This window comes from Cyprinus carpio, chromosome B6 (assembly GCF_018340385.1).
Source record: "Cyprinus carpio isolate SPL01 chromosome B6, ASM1834038v1, whole genome shotgun sequence".
Taxonomy (NCBI): Eukaryota; Metazoa; Chordata; class Actinopteri; order Cypriniformes; family Cyprinidae; genus Cyprinus; species Cyprinus carpio.
Window position 1 is genome coordinate 18775550 of NC_056602.1, and position 22512 is coordinate 18798061.

The following is a 22512-nucleotide window of genomic DNA, read 5'->3' on the forward strand; positions in this document are numbered from 1 at the left end:
ACTTTTTTGTTTTATTACTCTCTGAAAGTATCGCCATTTTATTATTGTTTTAAGAATGATATATTTTTTTATATATATATATAATTATTCTCAAAAAACGACAGTGGTGTAAAGAATTAAATAAGAAAAATAAAATTAATATGCCAGGACAGATTATGTCCAGTCAAATTTGTGTTTAGTTAAATTTACAGACAAAACACAATGCGATGCATAATTCAAAATACAGGCAAAATAACTGTGAAGGAATAAAATTCCTTCATATATTAACACAGTACATTGTGGTGTATTTTTATGGACTTCTCTTAGAGTGTAGCTATAAATAGGTTACTTCTGTCTAATTGTTGCTGCTTTTCTCATTCATCCAGAGTAATCTATGTGCTCTCTGTTGGCTTTTTTTACTCCTTCCTCTCAGCACTTGTTCACAGCTCTCCTCTTTTAGAGCAAAATGGCACAGTCGTCTCTGATCTGAGTGCAGATGGGGGAGGACACTCACTGTATCCTGGTGCAGTGTGTCAGATGAGTTATTGATGACATCTCTCCGGTTGCGAGATGGGCGAACCTCAGAGGTCCTCCTCACTCATCCATTACTGTCAGCCCACCCCATCATCTGTCCTTTTTCTCTCTCTCTTTTCTTTTGAGTTATACCTTTTGATTGTACTTTCACCGGTCAAAGGTACAAAGAGTCCGGTCCCCTCCCTCAGCCCCTGTGCTGAAATCCCCCATTGAAATATGCTTTATAGCCATGTGGATGAGGATGACTTATCAAATGACTGACAGTGAGAGAGTCTCAAAGGAATATGGATCATATCTGAAGCCTGACTCTTTGACAGCTCTTTTGGTCAGTTGATTTCATAAACTTTAAATAGTTGTCAAAACTGTTGTGAGAAAATGTCAATGTTTGTTTGCCATTTATGAGTTATGTTTGAGCAGAATATTAAAAAGTATTAAAACTTGACCTGTTATATGAATTTTCTGCACTGCAAAAATCAATATTTTTTTCTTAATTTCTATCTAAAAGTCCTTATACAACAAAATATATTTACTTGAGAAGCAAAACTGCATAAAATATTAAGGCTGATATTTTATATTATATTTTGGAAGTTTATTTTCTTACCCCTTTTGCACTTTTTATATTAAGGCTTTTTATATTGAGGTATATTTTGAATTAAGTTTTATTTTCTTACCACTTTATTTTGATTTATGAAGGTTTTTCTCATCTCTGTGACTTTTTCATTCCAAAAAAAGAGAATATTTTCTTTCCTTATATATTTTTTTCTTTTATTGTACCTTATATGTTCTTCACTTTTTGCATGTTTTAGATATTAAGGATTATATTTTGAATAATATCTTAAATATATTGAATTAACCTTGTATCTTACTGAACAATATATTAAATAAATAATAAAAATAATGTTTATGCTTTGACCAGGAAAACATTATAGTATATTAGTGCTGTCAAACGATTAATCGCATCTAAAATAAGTTTTTGTTTACATAGTATATGTGTGTGTACTGTGTATATTTATTGTGTGGATATAAATGCACACACATGCATGTATATATTTAAGAAAAAATTGTAACCTTTATATATTATATATATATGCTATAGAATGCTATATGTAAAATATGTAAAATACATGTAAATATTTTCTAAATATATACTGTATGTGTGTGTATTTCTAAATACATAATAAATATACATAGTACACACAGATATATTATGCAAATAAAAACTTTTATTTTTGATGCGATTAATCGTTTGACAGCACTATAATATATATTTTACATTTTTAATATATATTTTTAAAAACATAAATGTGAAACATAATTTAAAACAAGAAGGAAAAAAATCTGGTTGGGAAAGAAAATAATCATATTTTTTTTAAAAGATGTTTTCTCAGAAAAATAAGCCTAAATATCTTAATTGTTTTTTACTTAAGCTTTATTACTGGAAAACTAGACAAGCATGATTTATCATTTGCAGTGTAGGCTCTCTCTCACACACACAAGACTCCTATAAAAGTCAAAATATTCACTGTAGATTGCTCATGCAAATAGAATTTGTATGACTAAGAGTAAAACTTAATCTCAGAACATACCTAGTGGTTCAGCTACATTTCTGATTATTTCTTTTTTTTTTTTCTTCTGTTTCTCTCTTTTCTCATTAGTATTAAAGTGGCTTGCCCTCTTAATGCTACAGGAAGAGTCTTATTCAGTCTGCTATTTCCATAATGCCGGTTAAACGGTCTCCAGTGGCGGCCCCTGACCTCTAAGCTCCAGCGGTGTTCACCTGTTTGAGAATCTGTCTCCATTCAGCGGCCTCCACATGACCTTGCACACGGCAATGCATGTTTATGGATGAGAGAAGGTAAGATTCTGAAGCGCTTGTATCAATCAGTGAAGGAGGGAATTTTTAGGTGCATTTTGAAACACTCTATTTATGATTTTTATGCCAAAGCATGGTTTACATTCAGATACATTATGATTTCAGTAGGGGTGCAGGCAATTAATTATTCCAACACTGTGGAAATGTTCCCTCAATGTTTAATTAGCAGCTTTGATTTATCTCTTCCCTGGTTTTATCTCATTAGCTCATAATAATGATAGTTGTTTTGTGTAGAAGCTTGCATACCTTTGCAAACAAGCTGTGATTTTAAAAGGCATACATGTGATGGCTTTAGACTGTATTTATAGTGACAACATAAAGCAATGCAATTTGATATAAATAATAATTCTTTAAGAATCCTTGAGAGCAGGTAAAGTATAATATCTCAGTTTAATTTTTAATACTTAAGAGTTCTTTTATTGTGTCTTCTAACAAGCAATCTTTGACCTGAGTGTAAAATCTCTGCATTAAAAATGTTAAAAAAATTGACTTTTACTTGGATGTGGAACAAAGAGTCAACCTGTCCTTGAGCCTGTTGGCCTCTAGCTTGTAATATCTGAAGTCTTTTTTGTTGCTTTCTCTGTGATCTGAGTCTGACTTTATCTAATACGATCAAATAGTATTTGCAAATCAAATGCCTTGATACACCTAAAGTGTACAAAATGTGTTACATAAAATGAAGCAAGTAGCCCTCTAGGTATCTAAAGTAAACACCTGTTCTTAATACTTTATAACATGGATTAATTGTTAATTAAGCTTAATAATCTTGTTGGCTTTATCACTGTAAATATACTGTAAGTTTTCAATCAAAGGTCTAACAAGAAGTGTTTTCTCTAGCAGTGGATTTGTGTGTTAGATCCAGTCATCTTGTGTTTGTAATGTTCTTAATTAAAAAATAAATTAGTAATTCTATTATTTGTGAATTGTTGTGAACACTCCAAATTTTAATATCATATATATATATATATATATATATATATATATATATATATATATATATATATATATATATATATATATATATATATATATATATATTGTAATTGTAGCTCTGACAATGAAAGTAATAAAACCCACACTGGTACAGTATACACTCAGGTAAGAGTAAACTATGTAATAAAGGCATATTTTAACTGAAAGATTACCTGTGTCTTTATATAATTGTTGTACAGTAATTGTTGCGTTTCAGTTTCGCTATAAAGCCTGTAATGGGCTTTTTAATGTCAGTTCTATTGTGACAACATGCCCCACAATCCTCTCCTTGGCAATAACAGCAGAAATAAGGCCATAGCCTCCCTTGGAAAAAATGCCCTTGTGTTGCAGGAATAAAAGCATACTTGATGCTAACACTCCAACAAGTGTTGTAGGGCCTTCCGTGTGAGGAATATTCTGATTGAAGAGCTCTTCGTCGCCATGACAGCGCTGTCCCATTCCAATTGGATTATTCCCCTCTGTGCCCAGCGAGTGGAATGAGTGCGGGTATGTCTTACTGCTGATTGGCGCTTCGCTGTGTGTGTGTGGGCATGTGTGTCATGGTTTTAAGTCCACCTGAGCCTCTCCTCTTGTAGTGCCTGTCTGAATTGGAGGGTTCATTCTGTCTGCGCCATCTCATTCATTCTGAACAATGCATTGCACAACACCTGAGAGGACTGATGCGTGATCTCTGAAGGCATAAAAGCGCTTATTTTCTTTCTCCCTCACTTCATCTCTCCTGTCTCCCTCTCTCTGACTCTTGGCAGAGTCTGTGTGTTTACCATATGCATGAAGGATTGGCCACGCATCTAAAGAGGAAGAGGAAAGATAAACAAAGTCTTTGGGTTCTCAGCCTCTGGAGAAGCGAGAAACAAAAGCACACCAACCACATCCAAAAACACCAGCAAATAATGAACCAAGGATTTCTTACTCCAAAATGTGCCACTGAATAATCATTGGGAGGTGTGGGCGACCATTTCAAATTGTCAACAGCAGACAGACAGTTTTTATGTTTAGACAAGACAAAGGTAGGGTGACCCTCGAGTGTGCCTGCACTGTCAACAAGCTTTCTGCAGCATCAGGGGGGACGTCCAGCAATGTGCCAATTGGGAGAATGGTGTGTTGGGTCATCCATACAGACCCTTCCAATATGCAAATAGTGGATGCATGTCAGTAGGCTACTTGTTAGTTGGAATTACAGCTATTGAGCTACAGAAGTGAGTATATAGACAGGCAGTTTCAGGTGGACTATAAAGTTTTTGGGATTTGTAAAGATGAATTAATTATTGCCCAATATCACATGGGCAATAATGCTGTTCTAATTATCAGCGGCCTGGTGCTGCAGGAAATCACATACATTTGAAGTGATACTAAAGGTTTAATTGCGTTTGAAAATCACATACCACCCACATTAAACTCTACCCTAAACCTAACCGATAGTGTTAACTAAAACAAATGTAAAAATATAAATGCTTTTGTTAAATAAATTTTGACATTTTAGCTTGCTATTTATTGTGACTTGTTCCGCATCGCAAATGCAACGCTGTACCAGGTGTGCTTCCAAGCAAGTTTACTATGTCAGAAAAGCCATACATATGAAGCTGGTTGTGATGCAAACATCAAATTGTTACTAACCTAACTTTGTAAGTGACATTTGTATATTACTTTATGCCCTTGGTATGTGCTCTGTGCTTTGATGTTGATGTTCATTTGGGTTCTGTTCCATAAACCTGACTTTGTAAAGTGACCTTGCGAGTTGGAAATGTTCTATATAAATACAAATTATTATTATTATTACTACTACTTTACAAGCCATGCACTATAGTAAAGTCTACATTAATTGATGACCTGTCACTGTAATCATAATTTGTATGGAAATGAGTAAAAGTTGTCTGTTTTACTGACATGTGTGTTCAAAAGTGTTCAAATCAGCTGGAAACTGCAGCAAATTATTTTTTTGCACAAAAAAATAGGCATATTTTTCAAATGAGCCTTGTAAACAACAGTTCAATGAGCAAGACATTAATACATTTTTAGTCACAATAAAGGCAGTTGTTTTGTCTATTTTTGATCTACCAATGAAAACAGTTCCAAACAAAGCAAATGCTGAATGCACTGTGTCTTCAAGCACAACAAAGAATTTAGAATTGATTGCTTGAGGGAAAAATTCAGTAACTAGATCATATAGACATTCATTTGTTTTGTTCTTGAGAGAATCAGTGTTTTTTTTTTATGGATATATTGAGTGAATAATTTGATGACTCACTCACTTTCGTTCCTAAAAGGATATGAATTTTTTAATGAATCATTTGCATAAATGCTTCAAAGAATCCTTTGTAAAAAGAGTCATTTGTTTCGTTCACGAATGAATTTGAGTTTTTGAACAAATCAGTTAAGTCAAGGACTCAGTGACTCACTCATATAGACAGCCATTTGTTTCTTTCTAGACAGTCAGTTGAATAAATGAATTTCATTTAACTTATTGCCGTAATAGTGTAACCTACAGAAACAGTCGCTGTGGAATCTCCACTAATGCATGGACTGCCGCTCATGTGTGAGCTGTGCTTGAACCACATCTTAACATTTTCAATTACAGCAGAACTTGGATCCGACATAAAGCCCATCATCTTTAAGCTGTTTCTTGTAATCCCTTTTCCGTGCTTCCCTGGGAAGATTTTTACTTTGTTTCACCTTTCCATCCTGCCCTTGGCCCCTGTTCTAATCTTCTTTGTTTGTTTGCTATGCCCCCTCTCCCCATGAAAAGACCATTCTATCCACAAACCAGAAACCTGTTTGTTTGCTTGATGAAATCCACTTAAATTTACCCAGAAACCTCGCTTTCTTCAACCCTGCAGGTAGTGCTAATCCTCCTAATTCTTCCCTTTTTCCATCTGTGCATTTCATGTGATTCTTGCCAACAATAACTTGTTCTTTAGGGGTGAGTGAGAGCATGGGAAAACTATGCTGATCCCTTATGTAGTATGGAATAACGAAAGCTAAGTTTTATTTTACAGTTGGATGTTATTTGCCTAGTTGTGATCCATTTCAGATTTTAACCTTTGCTATGTCAGACTCTGAACTATATGAGAGGATCATTTTTCATCTGCCAACTGCAGCCTGCTGGTTTTAACCAAGTTCCCTGGAGAGATTTCTCAGTAATTTCCTACCCTCCATGTCATGTCTTTCCTATTAAGATGTTACTTTTACAAATAGAGTGAAGATGATCTTCTCTGGCAAAGCACTGTAAAGTTATAGAGCTAGAACCATCTACTTTCAAATGTCTATCAGCAAGTAAATGAGGATGGAGAGGGAAATGACTGTATGTGTTTAAGAGTCTGATACCTGTGTGCTCAGAAATTTCTTAAATATGACCTGGAACTAAACACTTCAAATCTCATTTCTGCTGCTGAACATGAAACCATGTTACAAAGCAAATTTGCAAGTACTATTATTTCTGCTAATGGGAGATATTAGTGTGCACTGGAAAGATTTTTCTGTATACAGTTGTACTGAATCTTAAATGACTTAGTCTCTAGAGTTTCTCAGGATTGAAATGATTATGAATAAGTAATTATTTGTTCTACCACAGCCCATTACCATTTCCCCATTTTCCCCCTGCCTTTTGATGTTAAATTTCCATTTGTTCAGCAGTAATGTCTATGCACTTGAAACAAGTTGAAATAATAGTTAATGAGTGCCTTTTTGACAATTTTTCCTGTTGCTATGTATTGGCCTGGCATTATTAGAAGCATAATCCATTTGGTTTAAGCACCACTGTTTCAAGTGTGATCCTCCTGACACCAGTCCTTTGAAATGGTTTATACTGCAGGAAAACTCCATTCTTAATCAATATCTGTCTTATTTTCCAGTAAAAATATCTAACCATCCTTAAAACCAGATCAATTTGAGAAACTAGCAAAACTGTATAAAATATTAACCTATTTTCAGAGAACGTGTATTTTGTCTTGTTCAGACTTGTTCTGGCAGATTGTGAGCATGTTTTATTCATGAACCTGACATAAAGTATTTTTGCAAGCAAAGAAGACAAAGATACTGTACTGATTAAGAATAGGATCTTGCACTGTGTACTTGCACAGAAACTGTGGGGAGATCTGCTATTGTGATGTCTTGTTTGGATTTGGTAACAAGCAAAATGAGGACAACGACTGTATAAACCAAAAATATATTTATATATATATTTTTTAAATCTAAATTCCAAGTCAACAAGAGGATGTTGTTAGTTTTGATCACATATTCGCATTGCAGGGCATTACTGAATTACTGAGGAAATGTTCCAAATGAAAAGAGGAGAAAAACATTTCCATAATCAGAATGAAGGGGAATGGTCAGATTTTTTTTATTTTTAAAGGTCTAAAAATAAATGTACACAGGATATATGTATACGCAGAATTAGTGATGTTTACAATTTTTTATCTCAAAGGATTTCACTTTTTGGCAGGCAGTCGTAGGCCCACATTTAGAGCAAATCAAAGGTTAGGATTATGGACTGGATGATAAATCCACACGTGGAAAGTTTATCTGGTGATCAGCCTGATGGCATTTATCTCCTGCTAGTGTAGAGTCGAGCAGAGTTGAATGTGAAACATCCAAGCAACTGTATGTATATAGCCTGTGTCAGCATTCTGATTGTGTGAATTCATTCACATAGCACATGCAGTGCAATGCATATTGCTACGCTCTTTATTACCTGACACGCACACCTAAACCATTGAAAACAATTTCTCACTGTCAGTATATCCTCTCCATTACCTCCCCAAGTCCTGCTCTGCTGCTCCTTGCTGGGCTTTCTGTTGATAATTCATGTGCAGGCTATAATTTCAGCTCTGCAGGACTACTGTTTTCCTCTCAACGTTATGAGACGCTCTGCTATCATACTAGTGCTTGGTTGTTTTCCCACTGAAATCTGAAGCCTGCATGTCCTCGCTTTACACTAAGTCATAATTAAATGTCAAATCCGAACAATCTCAAAGCTTAGGGATTTTTATAGAGAGAATAATGTGAGGATATTATATGCTGAGGAGATTAAGAAGTTTCTTTACATTATATAGCCACATAATGCTTTGCCAGCTGTTAGATCAAACCTCTACTGTACGAATTTGCACTTTCCTCCTTCAGAGTGATACGCAGAGATAAATTTAGGCTTTATCTGTTAAATCAGATTTATTTTGTTGTGCGGCCAATGACACGATTTATATGACACTGACAGATTAATGAGAGGTTATCCTACATTTGGAGGAAGAGGAACAGGATATCCTTTTTCTGTAGCCAGTCGTTAGTCACCTGGGATCTAATCTACTAAATTATTTGTTATTTAAATGATTCTAAGTGCGTTACCATCCATTCATTTATCAAGCAATGAAGGAAAAATTGAAGAAGGCAGTAGATATTCAGGTCACGTTCCTGTCATAATAGGCTTTGATTGATTGATTGATTGAAAATGATTGATCGGTTGATTGATTAATGCAAAGCTGAATTTTCTGCAGCTACTGTAGTTGTAAATGTCACATTATCCTTCAGAAATCATTCTATTGTAATATTGATATGATTTGGTGCTCAAGTAATATGTTATTATTATCGATGTTGTGTTACTGTAGTTGTAGTAGTGTGTTGCTTTCTATTATTGTGGAAACCATGATACTTTTTGCTTTGATGAATAGAAAATTCCCTCAAATCCTAAAAAAAAAAAAAAAAACCTAAATACCAAATCAATAACAAAAACTTAAATAAACATCAATATAAAATATCAAGTGTACATGGTGAAATGGACTGTAGGCTGATACAGTAACAATGTGTGTATATGTTAAAAATAGTGATTGTAGCGAGAATGAAGGGAGAGGGTCAAGGAAGGTGGGCGAAATGGAGTATCAGGAGAGAAACACACAGATTACCATTGTTTTTCTGTGCAAACAGTATTCTGTATGTATGCAGTGGAGCATAGGTGTGCAGTGGAGCATGAGTAGTAAATAAATCATTCTGCTATGATTTGCCATTTATTTGTAGATAAGTCTGATGGTTGTCACCCATGACAGAAAGGTAATCAGCTTCTTGGTGATACAAAGAGACAGTGCTGAGGCTCACTGGGATATATCCTGGATGACTTAAGGAACAAATCTCATGAACAAAATGTAAAGCAAATAAAATATTTTGGCTAGCATCAAGAAATACTCATAGGCCCCTCCTCATATCCATGGTTACTGTCTCATTTTATTCCCTAGAATGTAATAGAGTGCTGCAGTGATGATGTATTTTTGTAGTCCAACCCAGAAGTTAACATTACCCTGGTTCCCTCGATTAAAAAAAAAAAAAAAACTGTAGGATTTTTCCAGGCTTTTGGATTACTGCAGAAAATAAGCTCTGTGACTGACAACAGTTTATCATCACTACACATTCTCTTCATCGTAATAATTCTTACAAATGAACACAGCTTTTATTAATTTTGAAGTCTAAATTCAGTCACCAGAAGTAAAAAGCTAAACGTATGGTATGAATATACTAGCCATGGTCACATAACTACAATGTCACTATCACCAAGTTTCTAACAACTTATTCAAACTTTATTTAAAAACATTTTACATCAAAGTTTGAGTTAGAATAGTTTGCAAGAGTGCAATTTTAAATACAATGAGACTTTAAAAGTAGACTAGTGAGTAGATGAGTTTATAAGGTGACTCAGTAATGCACAACACAACGAAATCGCTATAACACAATGCATAGGACGAATTTTGTTGTGTTGTGACTTGTTTCCGTTGTGTTGTTATAATTTTGTTGTGTTGCAGCTTGTTTCTCATTTCTGGGTTTTGGCCTACAAAACTGTCTCCCCTGCAGTACTCTATATACTCTAGTGCATCTACAGGGACAAACTTTTGAGATGACACTGCAACAAAAAAAAAAAAAAAAAAAAAAGAAGAAGACTTTTTCTGAGTTTTTTTACACCATGACACGTGTGTCATAAATCAATAGCGCATACTGTTTCCAGACACTGAAGCTAGCCATGTTGTCACAGCAGGAGACGCCAAAGCTTAGTTTACTATCGATTACTGATATGTTACACTCCATATGACTGTCCAAGGAAGGTGAAGGAGAGCAATCGCTCACAGCATGGATGCAAACTCACACTGGAGTATATTTCATCACAGTCTCGGTTGACGGCTGGCCATACTGAGCTGTTAATACAGTAAGAGACTGGCTTGCCAACATTTAGACATGAGTATGAACTCAGAAAGGTCTGTTTAAGATTTGTTTCAATGGATATTTAAAACATGGACTGAAAATAATGTTTTAAACCTGGTATACACTGTAAACAATATCATGTTAAATTTATATGTGTGTGTATATATATATATATATATATATATATATATATATGTATGTATAATAATAATAATAATAATAATACAATAATACAATAAATATTATAAATAATAATACAATAAATATTAACTAAATAACGGAAAATGTACCACCTAATATAAATAACTGATAACAAATAGAAGAAACAATTATTTATTTAAAAATCATGATTTTTTTCCATCATAAATAAAAAAAAACATAGGTTTTAATAAAGTGTAAAATTACATATAATGCATTTTTTAAACCAGTCAGTTTTCTCAATGTGTATGATAATATACAGTAATAACAGGACATACATAAGACAAATCATGTGTCACAATAACGGAATTTATTATTTAATGCCACCAAATACCATATGAAGCCTCATGACACTAAATTCATGAATAGACATAAATAATAATATCTCAAATCCTGCCCTGTTGGCATTAAATCTTTGTCACACAGGAAGCTTAAAATGTGATTTCTGGGACATTCTTTTGATTTAAAATGTAACCTAAATACATGTACCCTTGACTATAGTATTTAAGATATTTCCTAGGGATTATTAAACGTATAATCCTTATAGTCCACACTACTGAACGTCTTAATTTTCACCATGTATGAGAGGTTTCCAGTAGCAACAGGGTTAACTTGTCATTGTGAGATGTGAAGGCACAAAACACATTTTCTCCTTTAAACAACCGCTCTCATCTTGCTAAAGGTCTCTTTTAATACTCTTACATGTTGTTTACAAACCTTGAGAAGTAATATCGGTGACAAGCCTCTCTTGACCCCAATTTCAACATCTTGATCCCCATTTTATACCATGTGTTAGCCAACTTAACATGGACGTAAGGAGAAGTGCATTGTGTAATTGACCCCATCTCTCGCTTTCTAAGCTGCGCTTTAATCCTTTCTGTTTGTGTGCAGTATTACAGAATAGCTTTTAAAGATGGTCTCCTCTGTGACCCTCTCTTTATCCTTTTTCTCGTCTCCCCTTCGTCTTTTTCTTCCATTTGTGTTTTAGTGGAGTTTGCTGTGACAAGTACACTATTAGTGTTGCTCATATGAGTTAGTGATTTGAACAAACCCATAAGCAATAAACTTTGCTCTGTAATTCGTCCTGTACTGTTTGCGCTAGATACATTATTGATACCACAAATAAAGTGCCTATAATGCTATTACATTTATGAATTTTGCCTGATGACAGGTAAAACTAGTAAAACACATGTCCTAAGGCATATCTAGAAACCAGCTGGGGCCAAATTCATTAAAATCTTAAAGGGATAGTCTAACTAAGAAGCTTGTAAGAACTTTTCTACATGCAGTTGTGTGTAAATGTATTATTTATTTATTTATTTTGCAGCAACTGGCTTGACGGGGGTTCAAGAATTAAAGGAGACCTATTATGCCCCTATTTACAAGATGTAATATAATTCTAAGGTGTAAAAAAAAAAAAAAAAACTAGTTTTGATTATCATGTCTATCATGGTGAAATCATGCATTTTAATCCATATTAGTTTAAATTTCTGATATACGGTTTTGTGAGCACACACTAGAAGCATGCACACAGAAAGAAGTGGTCACATGGCATGTGAGTACTAAACTAAGTTCTCTTTCATGTCTTATTGCGCTTAAACTATTAAATGGACACAAGTTTATATTAAATCACACATGAGTTACAAAAACAGTTGGTTATGTCTGTTAAGGTAAACATCCGGGGGGGGGGGATTACATGTTTATATTAGATCTGTGTGGCAGCAGAGTAATATACAGTAAATAAAACAATAAATCAACAGCTCTCTTGTCTACTCTGAGGCTGGGACTCTAAATAGTGTTCTGTGCTCATCAATGCAGCCAACAACAGAACACTTAACATGCTTTGCTTGAACTTTCGACATGGTGTTAGAACTGGTACACCGCTGTCATTTGCGAAAACATAATGGCGGCGCTATGGGTGGAAGCTTGTAGATTAAGGAGAGGTAATATTATAACAAGATCCCCTTTCTACATCACGGGGGAGTGAAATCTGAGCGGCTCATTTTTTTCACAAGCTTGCAGAGAAAGGCTTAACAAAAAAAAAATTACTGGGTTGTTCTTTTCACGTTTTCTAGGTTAGTACTGTAGATACATCAGGGATCCGATTATAGCACTTAAACATGGAAAAGGTCACCTTTAAATTTAAATTAGAACGAGGTGCCTTGTCATTTTTTACTGAATTCAGCAAAAGGTTTGCACATAATCATAACCGATGATTGCCTATAATAAAGATTAATATTGTCACTTCAGAGTGTTATGTTGTAATGCTTAAGACAAGCTGGAGGTTATCTTAACTTTAAAAGGTTAATTATGATGATTTTTAAAAACATTCTTTTCAGGAATTGAAAACTTACTAAGGTTTTTTTTCTCTCTCTAGAAAAATCCTTAAAAATAAATAAATAAATAAATAAAACAAAAATTTCTCATCGGTTATTGAGACATGAGGTTATCTGACAGCATTGCATACGATGGCGTCTCTCATCATGTCACTGGTTAGCCTCTAGCCCCAGTTTGAGGGGCCAGAAAGCAACAACATAGCAACACCCTGGCAACCAACATCTAGACTAACTCAATAGCAACACTAAAAACCTTTGAGAACACTTCACATGTATGTGGAGTATAATTAGTCAGCTTTTCTCTCTTTGCAGACTCCCTTGTGAGCTTCTGTTTTACCTTGAGTCACCTTTCTTGCCTGTGACTCTCAGCACACAATGTGATGTGGCCACTGAACTGCCATCTCACCACCGAACATTCACCCCTAACCTCTATTTCTTTCTCCACCTCTCTGTTCTAGACCTTCCTTTGGAGTTAAGATGTAAGTTCAGCAAGACGTCATTCATTCTTACAGAGAGTCAGCTCTTTTTCTCTCCTTCTCTCTCAGTCCATTTCTTCACCCTCTGCCCTCTCGTTCTTTCTCCGTTGTCAAGTTAGATTCCTTCTCTGGGTGAAACTATGTAAATGCATCATTACACATGAGTGAATATCTGGAGTCAGACAGACCTCTTTGGCTCTATTACCTTGATTTCACATACTGTAAACTAAAGTGATCATTCTTAAAAAAAACAAACAAACAAAAAAAACAGCCATGCAGGAAGAGCATTCATGCTGACTTTTAAAGCGATGGTTCACCCAAACCTGTATGATTTTCTTTCTAAAAAGAAAAACCAGACTGTTTCAACTTTTTTCTCTACAATAAAAGTCAGCAGGGACCAAAACAAAACTGGACCACATTGGCTTTCATTGTAAGGTTAAATAAATGAAATATTTTACTAAATGTTTTGTTTTCCATAGAAGAAAGAAATACAAACAATCAAATATTAAAATTCTCCTAGTTTTAATGTTTTAATTTCTCCTTACTAGTTTTGTAAACTCCCTCTTTGTTACTGAGGAACTGATTGTAAATATTTCATTTTATTTCTAATAATTACTTTATTTGAAAGTTATTTCCCCTGGATGTTTTTTCTTAAGATGAAAATACTCAGGTCTTGTCTCCTAAACAGTTAAACCTTGGAAGTATGATGGGAAATTATATCCCATATGCTTCAGACACCATCAAAATATGTCTTATGATTTGCATTTAGACGAGTTGATTATTATTACTGTATTCACACTTGTGATGTTAGAGCAGATACTGTAGGAATAGACATCATACTCATGTTAAACAGTGTGAAGAAGTGCATGAGTGACAAAGATCACATGAATATGACATTTACTTTAGAAAGGAAGTGTCACATTGTCACTGTGTCAGATTCAAGGTAATCAAAATGATGACAGATGGTGACAATGATGAATTGTTGATTTTCATCTTAATCATCAGCTTGGTTGAGATTTAAATTCAGTGTTGTTTTATCATTAAGTGAGGGTGCAGAACACAGATGTGATGTAAAACCAACATCAGATTGCAACGTATGTTTAAATAACATGTTAATGTTGACTGAACATTGTTGCAACACTTGTTTGCTATTTGGGGTGAAAGTGTACACTGTTATGAAATAAAATGGTTAATTAAACATGTTATGTACTTCACTAATGCAATACTGACACTCTTTCAAAGAATGTACTGTAATGGAACTCCAAACCTGAACTCTAATACTTCCAATGCTTTAACTCAATAAGCCAATCCAACCTTATAATTTCTTGTCATTTCATTACACAACTTTTTATATCACAATTTCTGATGGGAATCTAACAAAACTCATTTCAAAAGCTATTTCACTGTGACATGAGAACCATTAATTCTAGTTATACTTAACAGTCTATGGACAGCAACTGATACTTTGAATGCTTTAACTCAATAAGCCAGCAGTAGAAAATAAAAATCCTGTATGACTTGCCAACAGCCAACAGATTTTTTTTGTTTTGTTTTGTTTTTTTGGGGTGGATACTTGGTGTCGAGTGTGGAAACCAAGAGAGATTATCAGTTTTATAAGAACAAACCTTTCAACTGCGTTCACCCACCTTTGAGAGTCTTCTCTTTTGCAAGTCAATTTATCACTTGGGCACAGACAGAAGGTTTGAAAGAAGTTTAATAAATCGTAAAGTCTATGTAAAAGAGTGCTGTTATATTTAGATGCATTCATTTTTAGGTAATATAATTCTTTATATTTGTGCAGACATGTCATTTGTATAACTGTACCATATTTTTTTTCAGCTTTTTTTTTTTTTTTGAGCTAATCACATGTTATTACTTTGGAACCGCAGGAAAATTATGTTATTGCAAAGCTCATTGGCTGATGGCACCATAAGAATGTTCACAGTTTTAAAACTTTCATTAGTGACTATCCTGATCTTTGATGTCAAAGGCAGCAAATGGGAGAAAAATCTACATCAAGCTTTTAAGAACCTCCAAAAACTGGTAAAACATCTACTATAATATAATGAAATATTAGCAGATGGTGCAGTTCCAAAATCAGCCAGCAGGCTAATCACGTCACGTGAACCAGTTCAACTTCCATTATTATTCCAGGTTCAGTATAATTTCAAATCTATTTGAGGTAATCAACAACTTTCATGCATTACAATGAATGGAGACTTTCAAGCTTCAAAAAGCACTCAATGTGATGAAAACCATAAAAGAATAATTAAAATAGTCCATATGATGTTCCATATATTCCATACACATCTGTAAGTAACCCAGTATTTTCAGTAAATAATGAATAACTAATACATTTCAGTCTGTTCCTCAAACAAGGTTTTAAAACATATGGACCACATTTATGGTGCTATTATGTGTTCTTTAGTTCTTCAAAGTTTGTTCTGTTTTGTCCACACAGAAAAAAGAAGGTCTTATAGGTTTGGAAATACAACTGTTTTCTTTTTTTGGTGAAATATCCCTTTTAACTTGGAATATTTTTTTATGTTCTACAGGCTCACAATGATTCACTATGTCAGAAATAGCACATCTTCTCATGCTTGGGTAACAAAGAGAATACATAGAGGCAAAAACGTGATTTGGGTCTGAGGGATAATAAGGGCACTAACACTTTCCAGTCTGATTGGCAAAAGGGATGAATTCATGCATATCTCCAAGGTTCCCCTTTCACATTCTCTTACCCAGTGATGTGATTTGTATAAAATGCCTCATTACACTCTAATCGTTCGACTATTCAAACATCAGCGGAATCAAACGTCCAAACCACAGCAAAATAGACAAGCTAAGCACACCACGTTAACAATATGCTTCCTCAAATAATGGGTTTATATTAAAGTCGACCTGCGTTTCAAAAGAGGGCAGGGAACCACTGTTCAGGCCTGTCCCGTTGCTTCTCATAAGTTACTGCAGTGCACTAAGTCTCCACTGTCGTATATTTTGATGCACTGATGTTTAAAACCTGTTTCTCACCTGAATAGCTGGTGGGCTGTCGGCCAGTTATCGACTAAACATCTCTCTGTTTTTTGGGTCAGCAGCTTGGCAGCGAGCAGTTCTGGCAGTTTAGGCGAGTTCTGCTACTGAAAGAGAAAAATGCTGATCAGCTGACCTCCGCTCTTATGTTCTGATTCCCTCACACAATTTATCAGTTTTGATTTTTTCTTCCTCTTTTGACTCATAGACCAGTCAAAATGTCATTGAGACCAAAAATTCAAATTTTGATGCTTTAATTTTGAAAATTTTACATTTCATTTAAAGCAACTACAGACACTAGATTAATAGGGTGGATATCGTCATTCATTGTACTTCCTAATTAGTTAATCACTGCATTAAGACAATTTGTTTGTTGACAATTTGTTTCATTTTGTTGACATTGGAGTTAAAGGCTTTTGCAGAAGCAATTTTGGATATCACTATTTATTAGTCATTAAAATGTCAGCAGCCAGAAAAAAGCAACATGTTTTAGGAATAAAATGTTAAAATGATAAGTGAACAATCCCCTCTGTTAAAATCTTCAGAATATTGATAGAAATAAAACTGGAATAGTTTGGTGCATGTAAGTGCAAAATGGAAATTTCTGGCTCAAAATTGCCTTTAAAGATAGTGAAGTATGTTGATATCTATATTTAATGTTTACTCTCAGTTTTCTTTTCCCTTGTAAACATATTTCCTATTAAAGCAGGAAGTTTGGGAGAGTCAATAGCAAATTGCTATTATGACTTCATGGGGTTAAGTATAATTAAAATGGTAGTGTTCTGAACTAATAATAGGTGATAATGTAGGTTACATAGAATATGTAAATTAGGTTTGTGGGTTAAATTCTCCTTTAAGTTATGGTTGATGATTATTTTCACAACAGAAAATGAGCTAAAGAGCTTCTTTATGGTTAACTTAGCATTTTATGTAGCAGAAATTGGTGCTAGATACGGAGTGAAAGTAATCTTTCAGAAAGAACCCAAGCAGAGGAAGCTAAGAGTCAATTCAATGCATGTGAGAAAAGAGAACAACTGACTGATGGTGATGCCTTCTCAAGTGAGAAAAACATTCAGCTTCTTTTTCTCTCTCTACATCTCTCTCCTTCTTTCATTCTCTTTTTTTACACTTAAGAAGAGGGAACAATTTATCATAGCGCTGCAATTCCGACAGCTTCCTGTTTATAATGCCAGCCAGTTCCTGCAGCTACCTTAAAGATGACTAGAATCTAAAATAATGCAATAAACATGAATTAAATAACATAAAATGTAACACAAAATTACTTAATTATTTAAAAAGGAAGAAACATAACATTTTCCATTTCCCATTTACATTTAGTCACTTAGCTTTTATCCAAAACGACTTGCAAATGAGGACAATGGAAGCAATCAAAATCAGTTTTTTTTTTTTACAATTACAGTATATAATAAATAAAAAGAAAACAGATAGATAGAATACAAAAATGATAGAGAAGCTAGTGTTAGTTTTTTGTTTTAAGAAAACAAGCAGTTAGTAGGCTAAATGAATAGAGTGCAAGTCTGAAAGGTGCAAGGTTTTTTAAATAATAGAATTAGAATAGAAAGTGCTAGAGTCAGAGGGTCAAATAAAGATGGAAGAGATGTGTTTAACATTTTAGATAGCCTAATATAAAGAAATGGATTTCAAGGATTTCTGGAAAAGACCTCTAGATAAAATGAATACTTTTAAATTAAGGACCCCCCCACCCCCCTTTCCAATTTATATAATTATATAATTTCAACTTTATAAAAAAGTTAATACGTTTTCATTATTACACTAGCATGAGCCCAAAACTTTCCACACCACCCTGTCCACGAATCTGTTCTTTAGCTGATGACACGTAACGCTTTGTATAATTTTTCAACATTAACTCCGCCCATACAAACAAGTCATCACGCATGGCCCCGCCCACCAACGTGGGCGTCATCAATTCAAACTGGTTCCGAAAGCAGAGTGGAGCTCAGAGCTCAGGCTGCACCGAGAAGGGAGGTACAGACCGTACTGCACGGCCTTTTATATTTCGTATGAGCACAACACCTTGATTTGTGAAGATGTGGACGGCTTTAGGGAAACTGCTGCTTTTACATACGATACTCGTGGGGTTTCTGCTGGTAAACGGTAGGTGTCTGTTTTACGCTGTCAGTCCGCTGTTACGAATGTAAATGAATGATGCTGTAGAAACACCGGCGCAGCCGCGTGCATCTACTTCCTATGACGAGACATTATTAGAGCGCTGTATAACGTAACTCTCTTTAGGCAGCTTGCATTGTAAAGTATTGTAATCTGATCAAGTATATCATGCTGTTCTATTCCTGCCGTGTTTACTGCGGGTTTATTAAGAAGAAAGCGATTTTTTAAATGTAATTATAGTAGTATGTACTTCGTAGATGGTAGTACAATGAAAGTAACACATACACACAAGCGCAACTTTACTCTCAATGAATGTGTCTAGTGCATCATTCAGATAGGTCATTGTTTGTCATTTCTCATAGACTATAATTATAATTTGTGATATCATATTTACAGCAACCTTTCATTGCACACGTGCACATCGATTTTCCTGTGACAGATCTAAGTTTATAATTGTCAGCAATTTCTAAGAATGTGCTTATTGTTTTTATGTCTTTACATGGCCGCTATTTTCAGAACTCTTTAGACTTATAAGTTTTTCAAGGTTTTAACAACTTGTGATGTACAATATGTGCATCTATAATGAAAGTGTATGTAACATTGTACTTTGTAAGTCACCCAACAGTTTGCTTTGACATCCTTTGGTGTAAAGTAAAAATGTAACCAAATATTTAAGGTTGTTCCTTGGTTTAAAAACTTGATTTGCTTGTGTGACAGGAAATAAACCGGACTGTGAAAGCGGTCAGTTTCAATGCAGGAACGGCAGGTGTATCCCGACTCCATGGAGATGTGATGATGACGATGACTGCTCGGACAACAGCGATGAGGAGAATTGCCGTGAGTAATCTGAACCTCTTTTTAACAGGTGTCTTATGTATATGTAGGTGTCTTATGACTTACTAGGTTTTGAATCACATGAATAAACTTACCTCGCTGTTTCTTTGGAAAGACTCCCAACTGTCACGAGTTGTGGCTTTAGGTAACTTCACACTGAATGCTTGTAATCGCACCTTATTATTGTAATTAATAATAGTCACATGTATAAGTGAGAGTGTGATCATGTTCTGAGTTTGCATGGCATTTTAAATGGGCATATTCGAAGCGTATTAGACACAGACATCAAGTTATTAGCTGTAAATGGAAGTAGGACTCTGCAGGAAGGTTGACACAGTCAGGATTGCTTTTTTAAGGACCTGCTAATAAAAGACAAACATAAAAATCGTAATCAGCAAGTCGAATGACTTAATTGAGATGTAGGCTACAGCAGAGGGGAGAAAGGCGCAACTGGCACAAAATGTAATTATCCCGATGTATTGGTCACGGTATTAATTGCAAGTGCAGTAATTATCCTGGCACGGTGGAGAGAATATTTTTCACTTTCTTAAAAACTACTTCTTTCTTAACTTAAAAGCCTTGAAGTTACTTTACGGTCTTGCTATAAAGTGGCAGTCGCTCAAATCTGCACTGCATTCTGGGCATGTTGATCCAATATTGAAACCCAGAGTTTGAGTCATGTAGGATTTTAAAGGTCATACTTGTTGCTCTCGTTCCATGTTTATGGGTGGCCTGTGCTTCCTACTAAGCTTTCTCAACTTTACACAAACTAGTATGTTGGGTAGGATTGTTTAGCTACATTTATCAAGTAAGAGAAAGATACGTCTGCACCTTGAATCTATACACATGGGGAATCACTTGCTGCACAACAAAACCAGTAGACTTTTGATTTTTGCTTATTTAGAGAAGCCATTTTTATTATTTATTTATTTATGTTATATGAAACCACCTGATCTGACTTAAATTATTTTAATTTGTTCCGATTTGATTTGAGAGAAATAATGAAATTATTGCACTCAGAATTTTTCGTGTCATTGCCAACTTTCATTCCCCCAGGTTCAGGTTTGTTGCATGCACCTGGTGTTTTCTTGGCGTCGGTTTTGCTCGTTTAAATGGATTCATGCTAAGGTGCCCTATTACACGTGGTATCTCCAGCAGGCAGGGTATCTGTGGGGTTTCTCCCCAGGTAGAAGCACTCTCTTGGGCTGTCAGCGGGCTGAATGCTCCTGTCTCTCCTCTGGATGTTTTTTGCTGCAGACTTGGACAGACATTGAATTAGAATAATACCTTAAGGATTGTGCTCTGCGCTCCCCTCCCAGACACAACCTACTCACAGAATTGGCAGGATTCCTCTTTAGTTGCCCATGGAGACGGTAATAGCAACACTTCACGACACATACTGCTCCCTCTCCCTCTCTTTCTGTGTCTCTTTTTTCAGTACCAAATTCTAATCACAGGGCTTTGTGTCTGAAGATCAAGTGGGCTCTTTGGTAGAGACTGGCTTAGTGGCTATTTATGTGTGTCAGGATGGCCTTTAGTCTCAGATGATGAAAGTCACATGGACATTTATTATTACGAAATGAATCAAGATTGATGAAATGTTGTGATAGTACTTTTTAAAACAGTGGTAACTCAAAAAAATGCCTAAACTATAAATTGTCTTTAGCAGGGTAAATGTACAATGTGTTGTATCATTCATTTGGTGGATAATGATTTGTTTACTTGTGGTTAGTTTTGGGCTTTGAAGCAAATGTGAAAAGAATAAGAGAATCTGAGTGTGATGATAACCAAAATGTGACTGTAAAGAGTGTACATTTTGGGATAAAAGCCCTGAAAGAGTGTTTCATATTTTGCTTGTACACTACCATTCAAAAATTTGGTGTTTTAAATATTTTCTTATGCTCATCAAGGCTGCATTTATTTAATCAAAGATAGAGTACAACACTATTATTATTTCTGTTGTAATGTAAAATGTAATTTTTTTTCCTGAATCTGAAGCTGAATTTTCAGCAGCCATTTCTCCAGTCTTCAGTGACATATTATCCTTCAAAAATCATTCTTTTGTAACATTATAAATGTCTTTGCTGTCACTTTTGATCAATTAAATACATAATTTAATACAGTTAAAATACCTTGCTGAATAAAATATCTTTCTTTCTTTCTTTCTTTCTTATTTTATTTATTTATTTATTTATTTATTTATTTATTTATTTCAACTGACCCCAAGCATTTGAACAGTAGTGTATTCTGTTTAGAAGATGTTTTGTGGAGCAGAAATGTGTCAAAGATATGTAATTTTGCAGCTTGTGACCTTAAGGAAGAAAAGATTCTGAATTGTTTATTTTTTTCTTGTTACTATTCCTTATTATATGGGTTATTTCACAGTGACTTTATTTTCATTGAAGAAAGACATTATCCAAAAAAATAAAATAAAAATAAAATAATGTCAAAGATCTAAATTCTTTTTTTCCTTTTTGGCTCGGATACAAGTATTGTGTTGGAGATGCCACTCTCAGACATCACAGTTTCATGGCTGTTTTTCACTACCCCGTGTTTTACATACCTTCACCACAAATATAATGAAGCACCAGAGCACAAAATCTTTTTTTCATTTTTTTTTATCTCAGTCTCTAAAAAAGAGGTCCAATAGGGTGTATTGTACAAGGTCACAGGTCACAGATATAATCAGGTATCCCGTCTACCGTAGAATGTTTATTGAATCTGTTGAGATAATTAACCTAACCGCCTGTATCACAAGCATAGCATGTTTAAGAGACATGAGAGATGCCTGTGGGAATAATATCTCGTTTTTATATTAAATGACTATGCAAGGTTACAACTAATAAAGCTGGTCTGTGTTAGAAGGGTTAGGCTATGTATTATGTGCAGCTATTAGACTGAGCTCTTGTATTACGTGTCTAAATGCACTCCTTTCTTATTC

At 34.7% G+C, this 22512-nt stretch overlaps 1 protein-coding gene across 1 annotated transcript in view; it reads left to right on the forward strand.

The window, feature by feature from the left end:
* Positions 1-18536: 18536 nt before the first annotated feature.
* The window catches only part of LOC109076306 (low-density lipoprotein receptor-related protein 8-like), a 145086-nt gene continuing 141110 nt past the window's right edge, over positions 18537-22512 (forward strand). Inside the window, exons 1-2 of the mRNA XM_042725163.1 lie at positions 18537-18725; positions 19455-19574. Of these exons, the coding sequence (XP_042581097.1) occupies positions 18659-18725; positions 19455-19574 (187 nt within the window). The 5' untranslated portion in view covers positions 18537-18658. The remainder of the gene's footprint in view (positions 18726-19454; positions 19575-22512) is intronic.